A 20,060-nucleotide genomic window follows, 5' to 3' on the forward strand; every position below is an offset into this window, starting at 1 on the left:
TTTATCTCATACTTACGATGCCAAAACGTTACTACGTTAATTATTTACAATAATTTGTTAAGTGTGAACCGTAAGTAATGCGATGATAAAATCCTTTAACTGGAATTATTTAATAATCCTTTTCTTTCTAAATTATAAATATGTTCATTGGTCTCTATATTTTTTAACTCCACGTAAATTTTTATTAATGAGACAAGTTTGTTTAATTTCTTTAATTGGCATAAAAAGAAATTGTACGTCTTTTTATTCAAAGGCATCTGAAAGCATATTTATTTTTATCTTTAATTGCTTGTATACCAGAAAACTCAACGCGTTTCACCCGGTTTTGAATGCTATGTATGGAATAAATTATTTTTTCCCTGTACGTATTTTCACATTAGTTTAACACATAATTTTAACTTTTTTCTTTTTTTTAGGTAATTAGTTTTGTCTTTCGTATAGTAAATAAAATATGATTAATAAGTAGAATATTTTAATGAGCTTAATTGAGAGTAAATAAATTTCGATTATTTTATGTTTCAGCTACTTACGTACCACCAGAACCTGAGCAATATGTTGACCCTACAATGATCGGAATATTAGTCGCTATGGCCCTTATGTTTGTTATCATCTGTGTGGTCCTGCGTCTCTTCAGCAAGTAAGTTTGTTCTATCTCTTACGATATTTACATTACATTCGAGTTATTCCATATTTATATTCTTGTTCAAAAATTGTTTGATTTAAAAGAAATCGGAGACTGTATTAAAAAAAAAAAATTGTGCCAAATCTTTTTTTAATTTTGTTTGTTTAACATTTTACCCTTGAATAATTATATAAATTAGTTAGAAATTTATAAAATCGTATTTTTTAACAGAATAAGGGTAAGCGACGACAAAACCGTTAATTATAAAGGTAAGCACCTGACATAGCATTAATGGCTGCAATTAAATAGAACGAAAGGTGTTAGCCACTGCATGGATTACAACTGAACGTTAACAAAACAAATATATAGTAGTAAGCAGACGTAAAATCTGTGATGATGACGTTTTCAATGGTAACATTACTGATCGACGAATATCAAGTTTATATTCTTTGAATGCTGCTGGTATAACGATTGGGAAATATTCCCAAAGATAAATAATAAAACAGGAAAGATTATGTCAGCTTTTCTATGAATAAGCAATGCCTTATTCAACAAAATTTAAGTTTTAATTTTAAGGAAGAAAACGATTAGTTGCTACATTTCTTTTGCGCTGGAATATGATGTTCAGTCTTGGACTTTATAAAGAGTTGAAACGGGTCTATCGACGATCGCTTAAAATTAGTTGATAGATGAGGTTCATAGTGAGTATGTACTTAAAGAGCTAAATTAATGTATGCAATAGCTACAATTGATAACTGGAAAAAGCTAGAGTATTTTACACACGTATTGAGTTATCGAGAGAAGTATCGGCTTCCGTGTTTCATACTTCAAGGTAATGGACGCTAACGCCAAGTCTCCCGCCTGGGGTTCACCACTCACTGACTCCAGTGGCGCTGGTCTCGAACAGATCATTGAAGCTAGGAACCTCTACTTGATTAAGGACGCAGAAACACCGCCAACTTTCTCTTCCGAACTGGGGAAAAGTTGTGATCCCCGTTTCTAGCTTCATCTTCCTTGGTCTTTAGTATGTCAGCGGTTAATTTTGACATCTTATCCCACTGAACTCGTCCTCTTAGCATATATTCAACGGTATTTTCTGGTGTCAGCCACTCCATCTCATAAAGATGCTTATTCTTATCCCACCTATGGCAGTTGTAAAAGGTATGTTCAGCTGTATCTTCTAATCCGCAGTATTGACAATCAGGTGTCCTCCTTCTTTTGAACCTAAACAGGTAAGAGGAAAACCCCCCCGTTTACCCCGACAAGAGTTGTTTAAGCCATTAAGAAGAGGGTTCACCATTTTTTCTGCTAATCCACGGCAAGAGCTGCGGTATTAGGCCTTTAGTTCATCTACCTTTATTCGGCTCGTCCCATTGCATTTGCCATTCCCTCGGTCATTGGTTTGGGGATTCCCTCTCGTCTCCGCACCAGTTGGTGCGGACATTAAGGGTCTAGCCCTTAATGTCACCTGGAATTTCAGGAATCAAGATTCTAGCCCTTAATGTCACCAGGGTTATTCCGGCTATAACCTCGACTGCAGGTCCGGATATTGTTTGATATGCGGCAGTTATTCCTATTGCTGGTCTTCGTTGCAGCGAAGTTAGGCGATTTGCTTTCCTTTATTTCTCTAACGCTGAGGACCACGCAGGGATCGCGCACAACTGGGAAGACATTCCTTAAGTGATGAGCATCTTCTCTATTACCTTGATGAAGAATCTAAATAAATACCTTTCGTAAACTAATTATGTTGCTGTTTTGTTTTTCTTTTCCTATGTCTTGTAATATTATTTGATTTTTTTTTTCTTATGGTTTTACGGACTATTGTACTTTTTATGAAGTGAATTTATTTAAATGAAAGTGCATTTTTACAAATGAACTGTTCTGTTATGTATTTATATCTTATGCAAAAAAAAAATCATGATAAAGTTAAGATCAACATGATTCATGTACCAGACGATTATCCAACGATCAATTTTATGTACTTAAAAACTCAGAGTATTTTTAAGTAGCTAATATTAGAGATAATGTAGATTATATAGATAATATTATATTGCAGACGACAAGAATGAATCAGTTAAAAGGAATAGGTATAAGAATAGTCGTAGAGAAACGATTATGTATGCATGGAGGACTCCCGCTAATCGTACAAAGTGAATTTTATACATAATATATATGTAATAGGATAACCATGTTCCTATTATATATATATTTAATAAATCTGAGATAAACAATTTAGCGTTGACCATTCTAAATATCTGCTAAGTTTATTTAATACGAATTTTTAGAAAACTTTTCTTTAGATTAAAGACTTTCTGAAGGAATATCTTTTACTTCCCCCGTAATTGATGCGATGTTACAATATCCAGAAAATATATAAAACAGTTACGCGGTTTATACGTTTGTCTTATTCTTGAATTATTCTTAAATTTATATAATATTTCAAACAAAATAAAGTTGAAAAATCATGTTGATGGGATCATCTGTAAACTGTTTCTTTAATATCGCGTATCATATTTAAATAAATTCATCTTGCTGGTTTCTGTAAAATCGATTTAATTTTTCTCATGTAATATCTAGAAAAGCGTAGATCGAGATCACAAGATTATTTTTTTCTTTTTTTATACAAACAGAAATATTCCATGTAAATAATGGTATTCTAATCACGGCACAGACAAAACTTAAATTTAATATTGATTATGCGTGTAATAATAAGTCAGTAATATAAAATTGGAAATTCATTAGATAATTAACAATTTTTATTATCTTTTACATATAAATTAGCATTATTAATTAGTATTAAATCGGATTAGTAACAGCGATAGAGTAAATTTTATATATACGAATTTGTTTTATTATTATTCATGTTTACGTAAAAAAACCGTTCAGTACACTTTGGACACTTGCATATAACAAGTGTCCCGAGCGTACGAGAACGGGTTTATTTATAAATTCAGTTGGTAACATATAATATATAAACGAACACTACAGATGAGGGTAATACTCATACAACCGGAAGAAAAATATAGAAATGAATGAAAGAGGTAGATTAGCAGTTAACAAGGGATTTGTTATATCGACAAACATATGACGGCTGTTAAAACGGTTTAAATTTGATTAACTACAAAACACACGGGGACGATAAACAGTTCACAGTGGCTGAAACTAAATACATTTTTTTTTTTTAAACACCATTCTCGTTTCTCCTTGTTAATATTACCCCCCCCCCCAATCCTTTTTATTAAAATAAAATGCCTTGTTGGATGTGTTACTACGTAACATTGTTCCTGTCACCGTCAGAATTCACTTTTCACTATTCACCATTCCTGCCATTTTAAACGACTGTAATGGAATTCTGTTTTGTTTTTTTTTTTAAACTGTTTTCTCGGATTGTATTGTAAAATTTAACGGCTATTCGATTTATAGGTCCCATGAGAATTTAATATATCCTCTCCCACTACTTTTATAGACGACATAACGCTTAAATAAAAATATTTTTTCTTTTTTTTTTTGTTCTGTTAATTCTTTTTTCCCATATCAGATTTTTTTTTTCTTTAGTAGAAATTGAAAAGCAGTAAAAATTGTTAAAATACTTTTTTCTTTTCCACCTGGGGATACAGATGCAAATATTTTTCGCTCTTCTTCTTTAATATTACATTTGGTAGTAATTTATTGCTTACTTTTGTTTTCGAAATCTCTACTAAGGATCTATATTTCTTTCAGTAAAATTATTATTTAAATGAACCGTCTAGGTGTCTGAAAAGCTTTTGAAATCGTTAATGTTTTATTGTTAATCCTCTATGTAAATAATTTTCATACAAAATAAAAACGTATGAATTTTCAAGTTATTATCTTTTATTAGTTATTAATTAATTACTTAATAAGTAATTACAATTTAATAGATTGCCGCTATTTTAATGTTAAATTCACTCATTAGAAAGAAATTATAAAATTATTTTTTATGAATGTTTTAATAGATGTTAAATCAGTATCGTCGAATCACGACGTGGTATAATTTTATATCTACTACAAAATGAAAGAATCAATTTAGATACAGATCTACGTGTGCTTTACATAATGCGATAAAACTAAATAGTACAATTAATAAAATTGTATCTAGTTATATGTTAAACATTTTTTACTAGTGGTCTTTTTTTTACCTCTTTATGTGACACTAAAAAAAAATAACATTTACAAGAACACGTTCGTTGTTTCATGATAATTATCTTAATGCATTTTGTCGTATAAAATCCCCAAGAGAATTTTATACACCATATTACTACTACTACTACTGCTGTGCTGCCGCCACTGTAAGTCAATAAAAACATTACTTTCTACTGGCTAGTTACTCATACTATACTCGAGACCACAGATTGCCCCAGAATACTTAGCCCAGACCTAACGCAATCGGATAAAGTGTACTGCCTATGCGATGCGGGTTCAGTATACTTCTGTAGTGAATTTAAATTGTCGTTCTCTTAATAAAGAAAACAATGACAGTAGATTTTGTGGTTAACAGTTAGTTTCCAACAACCGATCTGCATTGCGTTTCAAGTGGTTTTATTTTAATCGTACTTTATAAATGTTTAATTCTTTGTTGTATTAATACATCAAAGAAGCATAGATGTAATTATAACAGCTTAAATATAACATTCTGCCAAACAAATAATGTCAATTATAAAGCAATTACCACTATTAGAAAATAAATTCATTAATAAGAATGAATACCTGATAAAAATTAATTCAATAATTTTTTTTTTATTTTCGTAATCTGTTGCATTTGGTTGGTTTATGCTTCATTACTTTCATAATAATATAATTATAACAAAGGAAAATTATTTTTATCGGTCAAAACGTGTTTGGATTTTTGTACTTCTCACTGTTTTGAAGCACCCAAAGCTCATACACAATAAACTTTTTGTTGAAAAATTTCATGTATGCGCTTAATTTATCTTTTCATCTATTATATTTATCTATTTTGCTTTATATTTTAGAATCGTTTTTTCGTAAATTTTACTTCGATTATTAATATATCAGTAAATTTGATCTGTCTAGTACGATTTGATGTATCTAGTAAACGTTTTGCAAGAGTCGAACGAGTGATAGGGAAATATTGAGAAAATATAATATTTCAAAAAAAATGTTACTACAATTGGATCATTTTACCGTCACACAATATGTGCATTACTTGAACAGTCTCCAAGGAAAGGTTGAAGTAAATTATCATCGCAGACAGGAATATCCTGCTACGGGACTGCACAAAATACCACAAAGAAATTAGGTCTACATTCATGCCGAATACGTTGCGTACAGGAACTGAATCCCCCAGACTCTATTAAAAGAATAAGGTACTGCCAGTGGTTTATGAACCAGGAGGAAGGTAATGGGATGGGCACACTGGGTGTGTTTTTTAGTGATAAGGCGCATTTTCGCCTTAGCGGTTACATCAACAGTCAGAACAAAAGAAATTGGTCAACACGAAATTTTATATGAATCTCCGCTGCACTCATATAAGATACCGGTTTGGTGTGCGATTTCTCGACGACGAATACTGAGCCCGATTTTGTTTTTTTACGAAACTCTTGATAATCCGGCATACTAGGATATAATTATAAAATTTGTAGCTCTTTTTCAGCCCGACAAACGTTATTCTTACCTGCAAAAATACGGGACAACGTGCCACACATCCAAAAACACATGAAATTTTTTAAAGAAATGTTTGATGATCGCACGATATCAAAAGGTCTTTGGCCCCTTCGTTCCCCTGTTATTATCATCGGACTTCTTTCTCTTGGATTTTTTCATTCAAAGGAGGTGTAGATCGATCAAACCCACATACTCTATAAGACCATTGGGCGAGCCAGAAATACTGCAGAAATGAATTCTATTAGCTATGATGTTCTACGAAGGATGTCAAAAAATATGGTGCGAAGGGTTCGGGTCTGCCTTTAAGGAAATTTCCAACACTTACCAGTTGTAAGACATTACCAGTTGTGTATAACTACATTCTATGAATCAAATCAAATTTGCGTATCTCTGTATTATAGTCCATACTGGAATTAAAGTGTATAGTATCATAATGTGCACGATAAAATGATGGTACTGTATTATTGTGTTGATTCTTTAGTCGTTTAAAAAAAATATCTTAACATCTTGTAGAAATTGTTTAAATTTTTTTAATTTTATTTAACCTGTAGACAGACTTTAATTGGATAATTTTCAACATTTATCAAAGAGTAAAGGGTACAGTATTTTATTCCACTCTCAAAATTAAAGGTTTTTTAGGCTTTCAAAAGTTTCAACTTGGAATTTTTTATTGTTTTTTTTTTTCTAAATGAGAGATTACACTGATAGAGAAAAATAAACGTTTTTTTAATGTTTCTCTAAGTGTGATACCATTTCTTGAATTTTTTTTGCGTAAAATGCAGATCTGTAAATACAATTTTTCTATTACTCTTAGTTTTAAATCAATTACGCTTCAAAAAAAATTAAGGGAAAATATAGTTAAAATCTGTAAAATTTATAATTTTCCATGGCCATCATACCTGTGTTAGAATGATTTCGCTGATACTTTTCTTTTATAAATAGCTTCAGTCACATCCCGAATTAATGTCAAACAGTAATCGGCTAGCAATTCCATTTCCCTTTATATCGGCTTTCCATCAGCGAAATGTCTTGGAAATGTTCACCGTGTTCGTCACTTACATCTCCGAGGCTGTCCGGGAAAAAATCCAGATGTGAATGGAGCAAATGTATTTTCAAAGACGTATTACAGTCATCCATAACTCTGTATGAAGTAAGAAGTTGATTAACAATATCGTGGTAATTGTCGGATTTTAGGTTGCTGAGAAGATTTTTATAAACGTCTATAAATGAAGCCCAAGCTGCACTTCTACATTATTTAACGTTGAGTTAAATACATCATCTTTGACCAACTCTCTTATTTGAGGACCAGCAAATACTTCATTAATTTTATCTTTACTTACGTTTGGAAATTTCTGTCTGATGTACAAATATCCGGGACTATCTTAATCATTGCTTTTACAAAATTTTTCATTAGTCCTAGCTTGATATGGAGAGGGGTTAAAAATATTTTTTTGAGTTCAACTAAGGGCTCGTGAATAATATTTTTCCCATTTGGAGTTGTTGTCTCGTTTATTCCCCTCTTTGGTAACATAATGTTTATTCCCAGCTCGGCTTCTCATTCGCAAAGAAAACACATGTACTTAGTATAGCCAACTGCATGCCTAACAAAATAGCTATAACTTTCAAATCACCACATATGTTTCAGCTATATTTATTATAATTTATTTTTTCAAGAACGTCTTTCATCACAACGTATGTCTCCTTCAAATTAATACCATACGATCCATGTAGAAGGATATTTGTTACCGTTGTGTCATAGAACCACTTTTAAACTATACTTGGATGAATCTATGAAAAGGCGCCAGTCCTCAGATTTATAAACTTGTTCTAAGAACAACATAAGCTCATCAATATTTTTGCAATAAACCAAATTATTTTCATCAATAAAGTACTGAGAAAATTCTTTTTGTCGGCTTCGAAAGTTCGAAGTGTTTGTATTTTTTTGAAGTAAATTCCAACCTTGTAGTTTTGATCCTAACAGTTCAGCTTGATTTTTTGATAAATTTAAATCCCTAATCGAGTCATTTAATTCACCTTGTGATATAAGATGTGCTTATAGGAAGATAATTCAAAATCAAAATCATTGTTTTCTTCTTCAGTACTGCCTGATTCTTCATCGCTGCTTTCGAAACATATTCACAGGTGGCTCAGGAACTGGAATAGTTTCAATGTGAGGTACAGGCCTGATTGCAGATTGCAATGAAGGATATTTTACAGTATGTCTAGATTTTTTAGAAATTCCAGACACTCTTGTTAAACAAAGGTTACAATCGGTATCAAGATGGTTCACGCCAAACCATAGGTACACCAGACGGCAAAGCCTTCGGTGTACCTTTCAGCCATCCTCTTAAATATACAGAACAATTAGTGTATTCTATATCAGGAGCCCACGTCTTATCCTGTCACCAATTTCACACTGAAAGTACAAATGAGATGCTTTTTTAATTAAAAAAAGCATCCACTTCTTCTTTCTATTCTTCTTACTATTTGATTTTACGGAAAAACTCACCAGATACACAACAAATCCACATCCACATCATTTGCACAATTTCCAGGCATGATGACACTGCACTGTTAACAAACTTAAGACAGCAATAAAACTGAACAAAATTAATTCATTCCTAAATCCAGTGCTTAATACAGACAACACAGCTGTGTTTTCAGCTACATATTTTGACCTGCACAGACATGATTAATCTTTTCCATGAAAGTTCACTCTTCAGTATTAGATTTGATGTCATAATATGTAACTATGGTATGATTTAAATCTTTATCTAGTATTGTTTATTTATAGCTTACAAATTATGTTAACGAGGTTCTTTTCTTTTTCCTGTTTAGCCTTCGGTAATTACCTTTCACATAATACTTTAGAGGATGTAGAGCATGATATGTATGAGTCTAAATGAATTGTAGTCTTGTACAGTTTCAGTTCGATCATTCCTGAGGTGTATGGTTAATTAAAACCCAACCACCAAAGAATACCGGTATCCACGATCAAGTATTCAAATCCGTGTAAAAATAACTGACTTTACTAGGACTTGAACGCTGGAACTCTTGACCAACAATTCAGGTGATTTGAATATTAACAAATTAAATAACAAAAAAAAACTAATAAAATAAATATAGGAGCTTAAAATGGCTAACTATACGTTGAAAAATGAAAAAATCTTATAATTAAAATTTTTCAAAAATGGTGGATGATAGAAAGATTCTGAGTTCATATTCATTTTCAGCTTAAAAAACAGATTAAAATCATGTATCGCATGTTAGAAAACAAAATTTATGTTTATCAGTGTTATTTTTTGGGTGGAAATTTTTTTCAACCGTTATCGGAAGGAGTAAACCCAATAATCAAAGGATAAAATACTCTTTTTTTAGATTAATATTTTGTTAAAATAGCCAAAATATTGTCAGTTAGGTGTAAAAAAATATTTTTATTAAATACAGCTTGGATTAATTATTGTGAAGAACTATTTTCCCTATGAAAATATTCCTTTCTTTAATTTGTTTTTTTCTAAAATAGTTTGAGTGAATTTCTTGATGGTGATTAATAATTAGTTCTTTCTAACAATAAACTTCTAAATCTAACATCTTCTTGTTCCACATCAATAGTTGTACATTCATATCAAATTAATATGTTTAAAAAATCAGCTACACTTTCGATCAAAACAGAAGAGCGTATAGACAGACAGACGTTTCGAGGGGTAACATGAATGTTTCAATAAATTTAAAAAAAAAAAGAAAGAAGATTAACTAGTTAAGTATATTTTATTAATTTTTACTGTACTGACACAAATCTATATGAAGGTTGTATTATGACAACTGAAGTAGAGTTTCTTTTATTTATTATTTTGTACGTTATAGTAAACTTTTTAAAGACATATTTTTCTACCTTGTTATATTTTTTCCACGTAATAAAAAGGATAAAGACATAACAATATGAAATTTACAGCTGTCTATTTATATACCTGACTTTTATATACGTAAAATATAAATAAAATAGCGAAATAAACTCTTAAATTAGATTTACCCTATACAGTTACGTTTATAATAGTAAAATCAAATAAAATGTATAAATAGCCAACGTTAAACAAGTATTTTTCTTTAACGGCTTATAGTATTGTAGTAAAAAAATTATTCATTGTTTTTCAAGCCGTTAGCTAATGAAATCTTTTTTCCGGAATTGTAAAAAATATATTACAAATAATATCTATTGGAATAGTGAAAACGTTACCTCCTCCTTTCCATTTGATTGGTAGAAGTTTGAGATTAGGTTTGGCCAGTTATACTTTAACAGCTCTTCGATAATGTCTTTTGAACCCGTTCTGTTATTGGGTTCTGATTAATGACACACTCCGAGTTAATGATTCTGAGATTTAACTACCTACAGATACACTATCAATACAGTTGAGGGATGGTGTATTAGTACTAGTTCTGCAGAGTTTGACATATAACCCAAACTGGACAGTTTTAAACAATGAATAAAAAGAGATAAAATGTAGTATATAAATATATATATATATATATATATATATATAAATAATAAGACAGTAAACGGTGAAGTATAGGAATATTGTGCGCCAATTTGGGTCCCTCCTGGAACCTGAAGAACGGTATTGCTGGTTTCAGCAAGGCGGTGTTACATGCCACACGTCTCGAGAAACCGTGGATTTTCTGTAAGAGTTCTTTGATGATCGAATAATAAGCAAGGGGTTATGGCCTCCAAGGGCCCCAGACCTCACATCTCCTGACTGCTTTTTGTGGGGCTATATTAAGTCCGAGATCTTCAAAAACAATCCTCACACTATTGATGAACTTAAAGGTCAACATTACAGACTTAATCAGGAATATTTCCGATGCAACTCTTAAAAAGGTTTCTGCTAATATGCTAAAAAGAGTCCGTGCGTGTATAACCGCAAGGGGTGGGCATTTTGAGCATATTCTTTAACAATTATGTAAATAATAGCTTTTTATTAAATCTCTTTTGTAAGTAATACATTTTTTTATTCCACCTAAATTTCCCTTTCTTAAATTACATTTAAAATTGGGTAACAGGACTAAAGAATCACTCTGTATTAACTGTAACATAAGCAATACCTTCAGGAATATTTAACCTCACATCCTTAAATTATAATATTGAAGGAGGTTATTCCATTCCACGACATCTCGGTTCAAACACTAAGCATTGTCCATATTGTTTAAAGAAAGATTGTAAAACACTGACCCTATCTAAAATTGAGGAGAAAACGTGTTTAGTCTGCAAGCAGCTAAGACATGGCGACGGAAATTTCACCTTCACCGTTCCTCTTCTGCTATCTTTTCTTATTTTAAAAATAACATCCGAACGACGATTTTAATAATGTTTTTAAGCTTATATTTTATCTTCCTGATTCATTTATTACAAAACTTTATACGTCCTTATTTTTTATCCGTAAAAAAATAGCAAGATAAATGGAATTATCATTTAGCACTTTTATTAGATAATTTGATTTTCTATACTGAAGGAAGTTTTAAACGTTGATCGGATCACTAGATAAATCTTTATCAATCAAATAAAAAAAAGTGAAGAAAATTAAATAAGAGCTACAGGATGTATTGGCAGTCATTCTGAAACAAAAAGAAATGTATGAAAATTTGTTGCATGTTAAAATTGTTACAAATACAGTAAATCGTCCCGCATAATAATCAAAACATTTAGTAAATCTTTAATATACTGATAATACATTCCCTCTTATAAACTTCCAGGAAAGTAATGGGGACTTCATTTAGTAATAATATTTTGTTAAAATGAGTTACCCTGAAAGATTGCAAAATTTTTATAAATTTGTCAACCCGCGATTATAACTTAAAAAATTTCTCGCTTCATTTTTCGTAAGTGCGTAGGACAATAATATTTTTAAATGTTTTTTTCCCAACTATCAATTCAACTTTAGAGGTGGTCATTCAACACTGGAACAAACCATAGATTATCATCAGATATCTAGAAGAGAAAACGTATTGTTCGGGCGGCCTTTTTGGACGTTCAACAAGCACTTGAAAAAGTTTATTTGTCTGGTCTTCAATTCAAATTAAAATCTTACCTTCCAAAACCTTGTTACTTAATCCTACGCAGCTACCCGGTTGGTCGCTTCTCATGGGAAAACTACAATAAAGAAATGTCCAAGTTTTTCGACAGTAATTCAGGAGTTCCACAGGGCTCAGTTCTGGACCGGTTCTATTCCTCGTCTACACTGCTGACATAACTAATCCAGACTGTGTTACAGTTGCATCATATGCAGATGACGTCTGGTGGTTCACGGTTGTCCAAATATATTCCTCGGAGAAATTACAATCTGCACTGGATGCCATCGGCTTTGCCTACGTAAATAGAAAATAAAGGTAAATCTGGCAAAGTCTGGACTTTGCCAGATTTACCTTTAGAGATTACCTTTGCCAGATTTACCGAGTAACGTTCACGATGAGAAGTGAAGACTGTCCTGAATTTCATTTAAACGGTGTCAGAATACCTCTTGCCAGTAAGACTATCTTCTATCTTCTAGGCTTTTACCTTGATCGCCGTTTAACTTGGAAAGATCATGTAAGGGAGAAAAGAAAGTTGCTTAATATTAAATCTAAAAGGATGTACTGGATATTGGGTAAGGGATTTCAACCTTCTTTGTCTGACAAAGTTCTGCTATACAAAGCTTTCTTGAAGCCGGTATGGACTTACGGAATCGAATTCCGGGGCACAACCAGTAACATCAGTATGGAGATCATTTAACGGTTCCAGAATAAAATACTATAGAACTAACACAAGGGCGGGGTTCGCAAGGAATACTGAGATGCACGATTACATACGAACTCCATACGTTCGAGAAGAATTTGTACGCTTAGTTTCAAGATATGTGTCCGGGTTGGAGAAGCATAATAATCGTCTAGCTTTGAATTTACTTGACAACAGTAAGAATGTGTTAGGAGACTGAAAAGGCTCGATGTGGTTGATGGACCGTTTTGATGATCAGGCTTCTTTGAGATACCATTTCTTTTTTATTTTATTTTCGGTTAGTCAGATTTATGGATGCTTGTATTTATTATTTATCTATCATTAAAGTTAATCTTTCATTTATTGTTCTGTTTAAGTATCCGACTTGATTAATGAAGAAGATTTAATGAAGAAGATATTTAACTGTATTCTCAGACAATGTAAAATATTACCAAGTTTCATAGTGTTAGTTTTCTTGCATTTATTTATATTAATTGTTTTTCTACTCGTTGAGGATTATCCTGTTTCAAGTGATAGTCTACCATACAATTTACTTATAGCCTCAATACGGAAGTTGATTATAAATAAACGAATTCAGAAAAAAAGAAAATGTTTTTTTTTTTACTTTTTAGTTATAATATTTTGACCCACGACTGTTTAAATTTCGAGAGGTTTTATAAGAATTAAATAATTTTCATTTACATCTTTATATATTATATTCTTGCACGAACTCAATCGCAAGGAAATATTAAAAAAAACTTCTAAATAGATTGATTGATTAAATCCCTGCTTTTATGTCTAATTTTACATTTCATATTAAGAGACCAAATTAATGTTGACTGCATGATATAATAAATTAAAACAATTCACTTTATTAAAAGGTAAAAAAATCATTAATTTTTCTACGAGTTGTTTTTTTTTTATTTTTTTAACCTTCGGGACCACCTTAGATATTGCTTCAGAGGATGAGATAAATGATTTGTAGCGCGTGAAAATGCCATGCCTGACCGGAATTCGAACCCGGGACCTCCGGATGAAAGGCCGAGACGATACCACTCGCGCCACGGAGGCCGGCCTTTTCTACGAGTTTCTTGAGTTTTAATTTAACTGCACGTAATACCTCTTTTCCAGCGTAATCTTATAAAATATTTTTAATTATTCTTTATTTTATTTAATAATAAAATTATTAATTTTATTTTTAATTACTTAAATATTAAGTTGATATAATTATTTTTAATTATCATCAACATTATAATTTATGATTAATTTTATTGCTACGAATAAGTTCTAGATCTTATGAATTATTAGCATAATGGTATAGCGTTTTAATTTAAAACTTGCTAGCTCATATCTAGCTCAAACCGTTTGAAAGGCATAATATATTTTATGATTCCTCAGCCTAAATTTTGATTTGAACCAATGATTGGTAGATTAAGAGTAATAGAATGTAATATCAATTACATTACTACCTTGTTTATTGATGGCTGTAAAATGATGTATGTATGTTTTAAAAAACAAATTTTCAACTTTTTCTCTTTTGATGTTTATTAGTGAAGGGTTGATTTTCAGAATTTACTTTCTTTTTTATTTATTTTTTTTAATCTGAACTGCGTGGCTTTAAATGTAAACTAACCCTCAAAACACTTTTTATATACTACAATATTATCGATGTATAAAATATCAAACTGTTTACTATCATGTGACAGAGCGCTTCTCTATAGCTTAGTTGAAACGTTTCTACGATATCCCAGATCGATTTCTACAGAAAAGCTTGCGTGAATCGCATATTTACCGAGTCATTCTATAACCTCCCTGTACTATAAATCCGTTATTCATTGGCAAGTTTGCCTTTAAAACGCCACCTCCTACCACTTTATGTGCATATACGAATATAAACCTCTTTTGAGTCATCAAAAACACATCAGACATATTCGTCTCATCATAGTCATCAACACATCATTTAAATGATTCCAGTTTCATCTTAAAACTTTCAATCGATTTAACATCGTTTCTCCAACCCTTATTCATCTCCCAGTAAGTGTAAATATATTTCACTTATCGGTCTTTAATATTATACAACATCTATAATTACCATATCATAACCGGTCATATCATAATCTTCCTTGTATAATTCTAAAATCTGTTACTATTAGCTTTTACCTTTTTTTTTAAAATTAACGAGTTAAATGATTTTCCATGGTCTATTACTGGCATCTCGTTCTTTTATACACAAGATTTAATCTTCAGATTAAATCTCCGGTCAGATTTAACAGATAAACAGTTTCCATTACATACTTTCACAAATAAATTTTCTTATCTATTGAATTAAATCAGCTAAACAAATAGTAACAGATAAATTTAAGTTAAATTCCGTGAACATAAAGTTAATATAAAATTAAACCTGTGCCTTATACAGGGAGTCCCATATAAAACGCAACCCAACCTTATATTGGTAGGTATTGAAATAATAAAAAGGCATGTGTAAATGTAAATGTAATTTTTATTATTAACATCCATTACCTTACGATTAGACTAAATTTTGGAAGTAGCCGCCATCTTCTTAAATACAAGCTTCAATTCTTTTTACAGCGTTTCTTGCAACCTTTTTCAAGGTTTGTGGCTGGATATTTAATACAGCTTGTTCAATATTGACTTTCAATTGTTCAAGTGTTCGTGGTTTGTTGCTGTAGGCTTTCTCTTTGAGTTAACCTCGTAGAAAAAAATCCGCCGCAGTCAAATCTGGAGTTCTTGGTGGCCACAAGCCTCGACTGATAACACGATTACCAAAGAATTCCTCAACGAAATCAGAAGTTGAACCTGCGTAGTGCGATGTCGCACCGTCAAGATGAGTGATTGATGGGTTGCGTTTTATACGGGACACCCTGTATTTTTAACTGACAATGTAACTAAAACGCAAATAAGGAAAAAATTAATTCTTTCTTCTCAATCTTATGTCATTTATTATCACTGAAACGGTTTTATCTACTCTTATGAAAAGAGTAATAATATGTTTTGAATGTTATATAATAGATTGTAAAGTAAATGAAATTACTTGTGGTAAGCTTGTATTGAAACGAAACAATTTTTTTATAATTTTTTGTTTAAATCTCATTTAACAAAACTTTTAAAATTCACTTTAAAAGTTAGAGCAAAGGACCAAAAAATTATAAATATAATTATATGAATAATAAATATTTATAAAGATTAATAAAGATTGCTTAAATACGTAATTATAAAGATTGCTTTTAGGGCTGAATTTAACCTGAACTTTAGTCCCAGTAATTTCATCTTAAACGCTGGGGTACTATAATTTAAAATTCAGAAAATGTTTTAAATTTATTGGCTTAAATTCTTGTTCCCTGAAACTTCTTAAAATTTTTTCTCAGCTAAACATTCATTAAGAAAAATACTTTTCAGAAGAATGAGGACGCATCTACCGTTTAAAATTAAAAAAAAAAAACAAAAAACATTATAATAGTTGATTGTGTTTAATTTTTTTCGTTGAAAACTTTTCCTAAAGTCCATATGCAAATGGTTAATTTGAAAAAGAAACTTTCTAACAAGGGGAAACTTTTGAAATATCAAAAATAATGTTTTATATTAAGCATAAAACGTTTCATATGGAAATAAATACCTGTTTTTATAAGAAATTTTATAGACTTTAATTAATATACTATTTTATTTACTTATTTTTAAGCGCAGTTTAATCAAATAAAGAAACCTTCCAGAGGTGGTCGAAGCCCTCCTCTGATATTACGCTGATTGGAAGATTGTTTGACATTACTGTCAAACATGTACCCAGCGCACGCCAAAGTTTATTGAAGTCAAAAGAATTAACCAGAAGGATCTTACAACTTCATTCTTTTTATAAATCAGTTTGGTTAACATTTTGAAACAAAACTGGTGTATAAAACCAAAGCGATAATATATTTACTTTTACATACGATGGTTAGAGTCTCGGTTTGTGCCATCCTTCCATTTATTATATATATATATGTATGCTTTTATAAGAAAAAAATTAGTTAAACGAATCAACACTATTAATTGTGAGATCCAAAAACAGATACCATAATCTTTTTCAAAATTTCACTATTCCAATAAGTAAATAGTTTTTGGGTTTTAAAAATTTAACAAGTAGAACACACACACACACACACACACACATATATATATATATATATATATATATATACACACACTATATACGTATATATAGATACTCTTTCTGTGTATGTATGTACGTACAAAGAATTAACTAAAAACTCATTAGAGAGCAAAGTATAACTTGTGGAAATAATTCATCATTTGGTAACCAGACAGGAAATTCTGGTGATTAATCAGAAATAATGATCATACAGCGTGGATATTTCTAAATATAAAATTGTTATACAACTACCTCTCCCTAATTATCTGCGTAACAGATATTAATCAATTTTATATTCGATTCAAATAATACTTTTAAAAACCATTATAAAGTTTTAAAATGAGATAATAGTCATTTCAGTCGTTATTATTACATAATAAATTTTAAAATAAATAAAATATTCCAAAAATTTATCAGTGAATGATTTTTTCCTTTTTTAATATATATAGTAATTTGTTGAAGATCTATAGGTCATTAAGCACCGACTCACAGTTATGCTCTTCAGCGTAATTCTAACCGGCCTCTTTCATATACGTGTTTTTTTTTTCATGTCTCTAAATGATACCTTCTTAAATTACTTATTCTAATAAATAAACAGTTAGTTCGTCACAACTTTTAGCATCTAGTCAAATTTTGTTTGTAGTTATATCGGTTTGATAAAAGGATTGGAAAATAGTTTTTTTTTCTCTTTAGAGCGTTTTAGTGAGGTTGATTTAAAAATTTTTATATAAATACAAGTCAAGTGTTTTTACTCCCTTATACGAAGTAAAGGAAGTATTGTGATGGCGTAAAAATTTCCGTTTTCATATTTCAACAGAAATATCCATTTTGACCATCCCTGAATCCATTTTGATTAGTTTCGGCGTGACGTCTGTACGTACGTATGTAACTCGCATAACTTAAAAACGATTAGCCGTAGGATGTTGAAATTTTGGATTTAGATCTGCTGTAATATTTAAATGTTCACTTCCCCTTTTGGTTGCAGTAGATTGAACCAAAAGTGTCCAAAAAAACCCAAAATCCAAAACATTTGGTTTTTGGACTTTAACATAACTGTAGTAATAATCCCTCGTTGAGAGCTTTTCAACGATATATCATAACTGGTACTTATTTTCATTGGTTCAAATGAAAATAATCAATTTTAATTAATGAAATATTTGGATCTTACAAGAGGAAGGCACATCGGTTCAAATCTGACTTCATCTTTTTTTTTAACTTTTTTTTCTGTTTAATTTAAATATATTGATTTATTAATAAATATTAACCTCTGATTGTAAAAATTTATACAATAAATAATAATAATTCAATAATAACAATAAAAAAAATAATAAATATGAACAAATATCAGAAGTTCTTAAGTAGAATTTTATGTACTTTCATTTTAAAAAAACATGTATATGTGATTTAATGGGCGTACAAGGAAGTCATGTAGTGTCCACATCAGATTTTTTACTCTTTCGTTAGTGCTGATTTTTGGGATATTAATTTCTTTTTGGGAGGAATTTCTCAACTGACCCGTAAATATTTTATTTTTATTTTCAGCCCCTACTTTTTACTAAATGGTCAATTTCGATTTTTTTGTAATAATGGAAGTCCGCTAGTAGTTCTACTTTAATTTTTCCCAGATATATTATTGGAAAACCTATTATAAGAAAAATTATACTGTTTTAATGGAAACAATGTTAAGATGATTTTTATACTTTTATCAAGAGTGCTTATTATTGAATTGTTATAAACTACACAGCGTAATTTATTTGAATATCAAAAATATTTTCATAAGAAAATTAAACTTAGAATAAAAACTAAGTTTGAACTGTGGTAAATATTTCAGGGGTCACAAGAAAGTTACAGTTAAAATTTCGTAATGATTGGTTCAATAGTTTTTTCGTTTATCGGAAAAGACGTTATCTCTTTATTTAGTAGCGAGATATTTATATAAGGTACGGCAGAAATAACTCCCCGATTTTAAATGTAAATAAAATAGACATCACAACAAAATTAAATGTATTCTGAAAGAATAGTGTTTGCCATTTATTCTCGCATACTTTTTATTAATTTTTAAAATTTATGCGGTTCATGTGCCAATCTTCATTACCTATACAGATCTTTAACCTCTTCCTGAAATTCCGCATTACTTCTCTTGTCATTTCCAACGGTATGGCAGTGATTTACTGATGGATAGCAGCTTTTAAACGATCAACGTTTCTTGGCTTCAGCCTTTAGATGTTCCCAGAAGAAAATCACATGCTGCAAGATCGGGTGACCGTGCAGGCCATGGGATGTCTCCTCGTTGTGAAGTAAGACGGCTGGGAAATATTTCTCTGAGGAAACTCATTGATTGTCTTATTGTGTGAACAATGATCCCATCTTGTTGAAACCATAAATTTTCGGCTTGATTTCCAAGTTCATTAAGTCTTGGAAATCGCGGAACGATTTTACATAGCGTTCAGAAGTTATTATAACTGATTGCCTTTTTTCTTCAAAAAAAAATATGGCAAAGTTATTTCAAATTCAACAACCGCGCACCAAACTGTAATACGCTCAGAGTGCAGAGGACGCTCATGAAGTTGTAGGGGATTATGTTTTGTCCAGTATCGAAAGTTTTGTTTGATAACACAACCCGATAAATGAAAATGGGCTTCTTCACTTGATAGCACAATCGAATTCACTGGAACAATTTTTCAGAATGCCCTAGTAAGAAGCAATACGGCTAATCCAGTCACCTTCATTTAGTTGCTATGAAACTGTAAGTCGGCATGTAAAATTCTCCTTACAGTCCGATCAGAAATTTGTAACGCAGCAGCTTGTTTAAGAGCTGAGCAATGTGAATGAAGGTTGTGTAACTGCTTGTCTCACTGCTTCAATATTTTCGGTTGTTCGAGGGTGGTCTACCTGGTAGTTTCTTCTTC

At 30.9% G+C, this 20,060-nt stretch overlaps 1 protein-coding gene across 5 annotated transcripts in view; it reads left to right on the forward strand.

Annotated features, from left to right (window-relative positions):
* Positions 1-20,060, forward strand: part of jus (EB domain-containing julius seizure protein) — a 746,258-nt gene that overhangs the window by 675,260 nt on the left and 50,938 nt on the right. For all 5 annotated transcript variants that reach the window (XM_075376039.1, XM_075376040.1, XM_075376041.1 and 2 more), the window contains one exon: positions 523-637. In XM_075376039.1, coding sequence (XP_075232154.1) covers positions 523-637 — 115 coding nt within the window. The remainder of the gene's footprint in view (positions 1-522; positions 638-20,060) is intronic.

This window comes from Lycorma delicatula, chromosome 9 (assembly GCF_047948215.1).
Source record: "Lycorma delicatula isolate Av1 chromosome 9, ASM4794821v1, whole genome shotgun sequence".
Taxonomy (NCBI): Eukaryota; Metazoa; Arthropoda; class Insecta; order Hemiptera; family Fulgoridae; genus Lycorma; species Lycorma delicatula.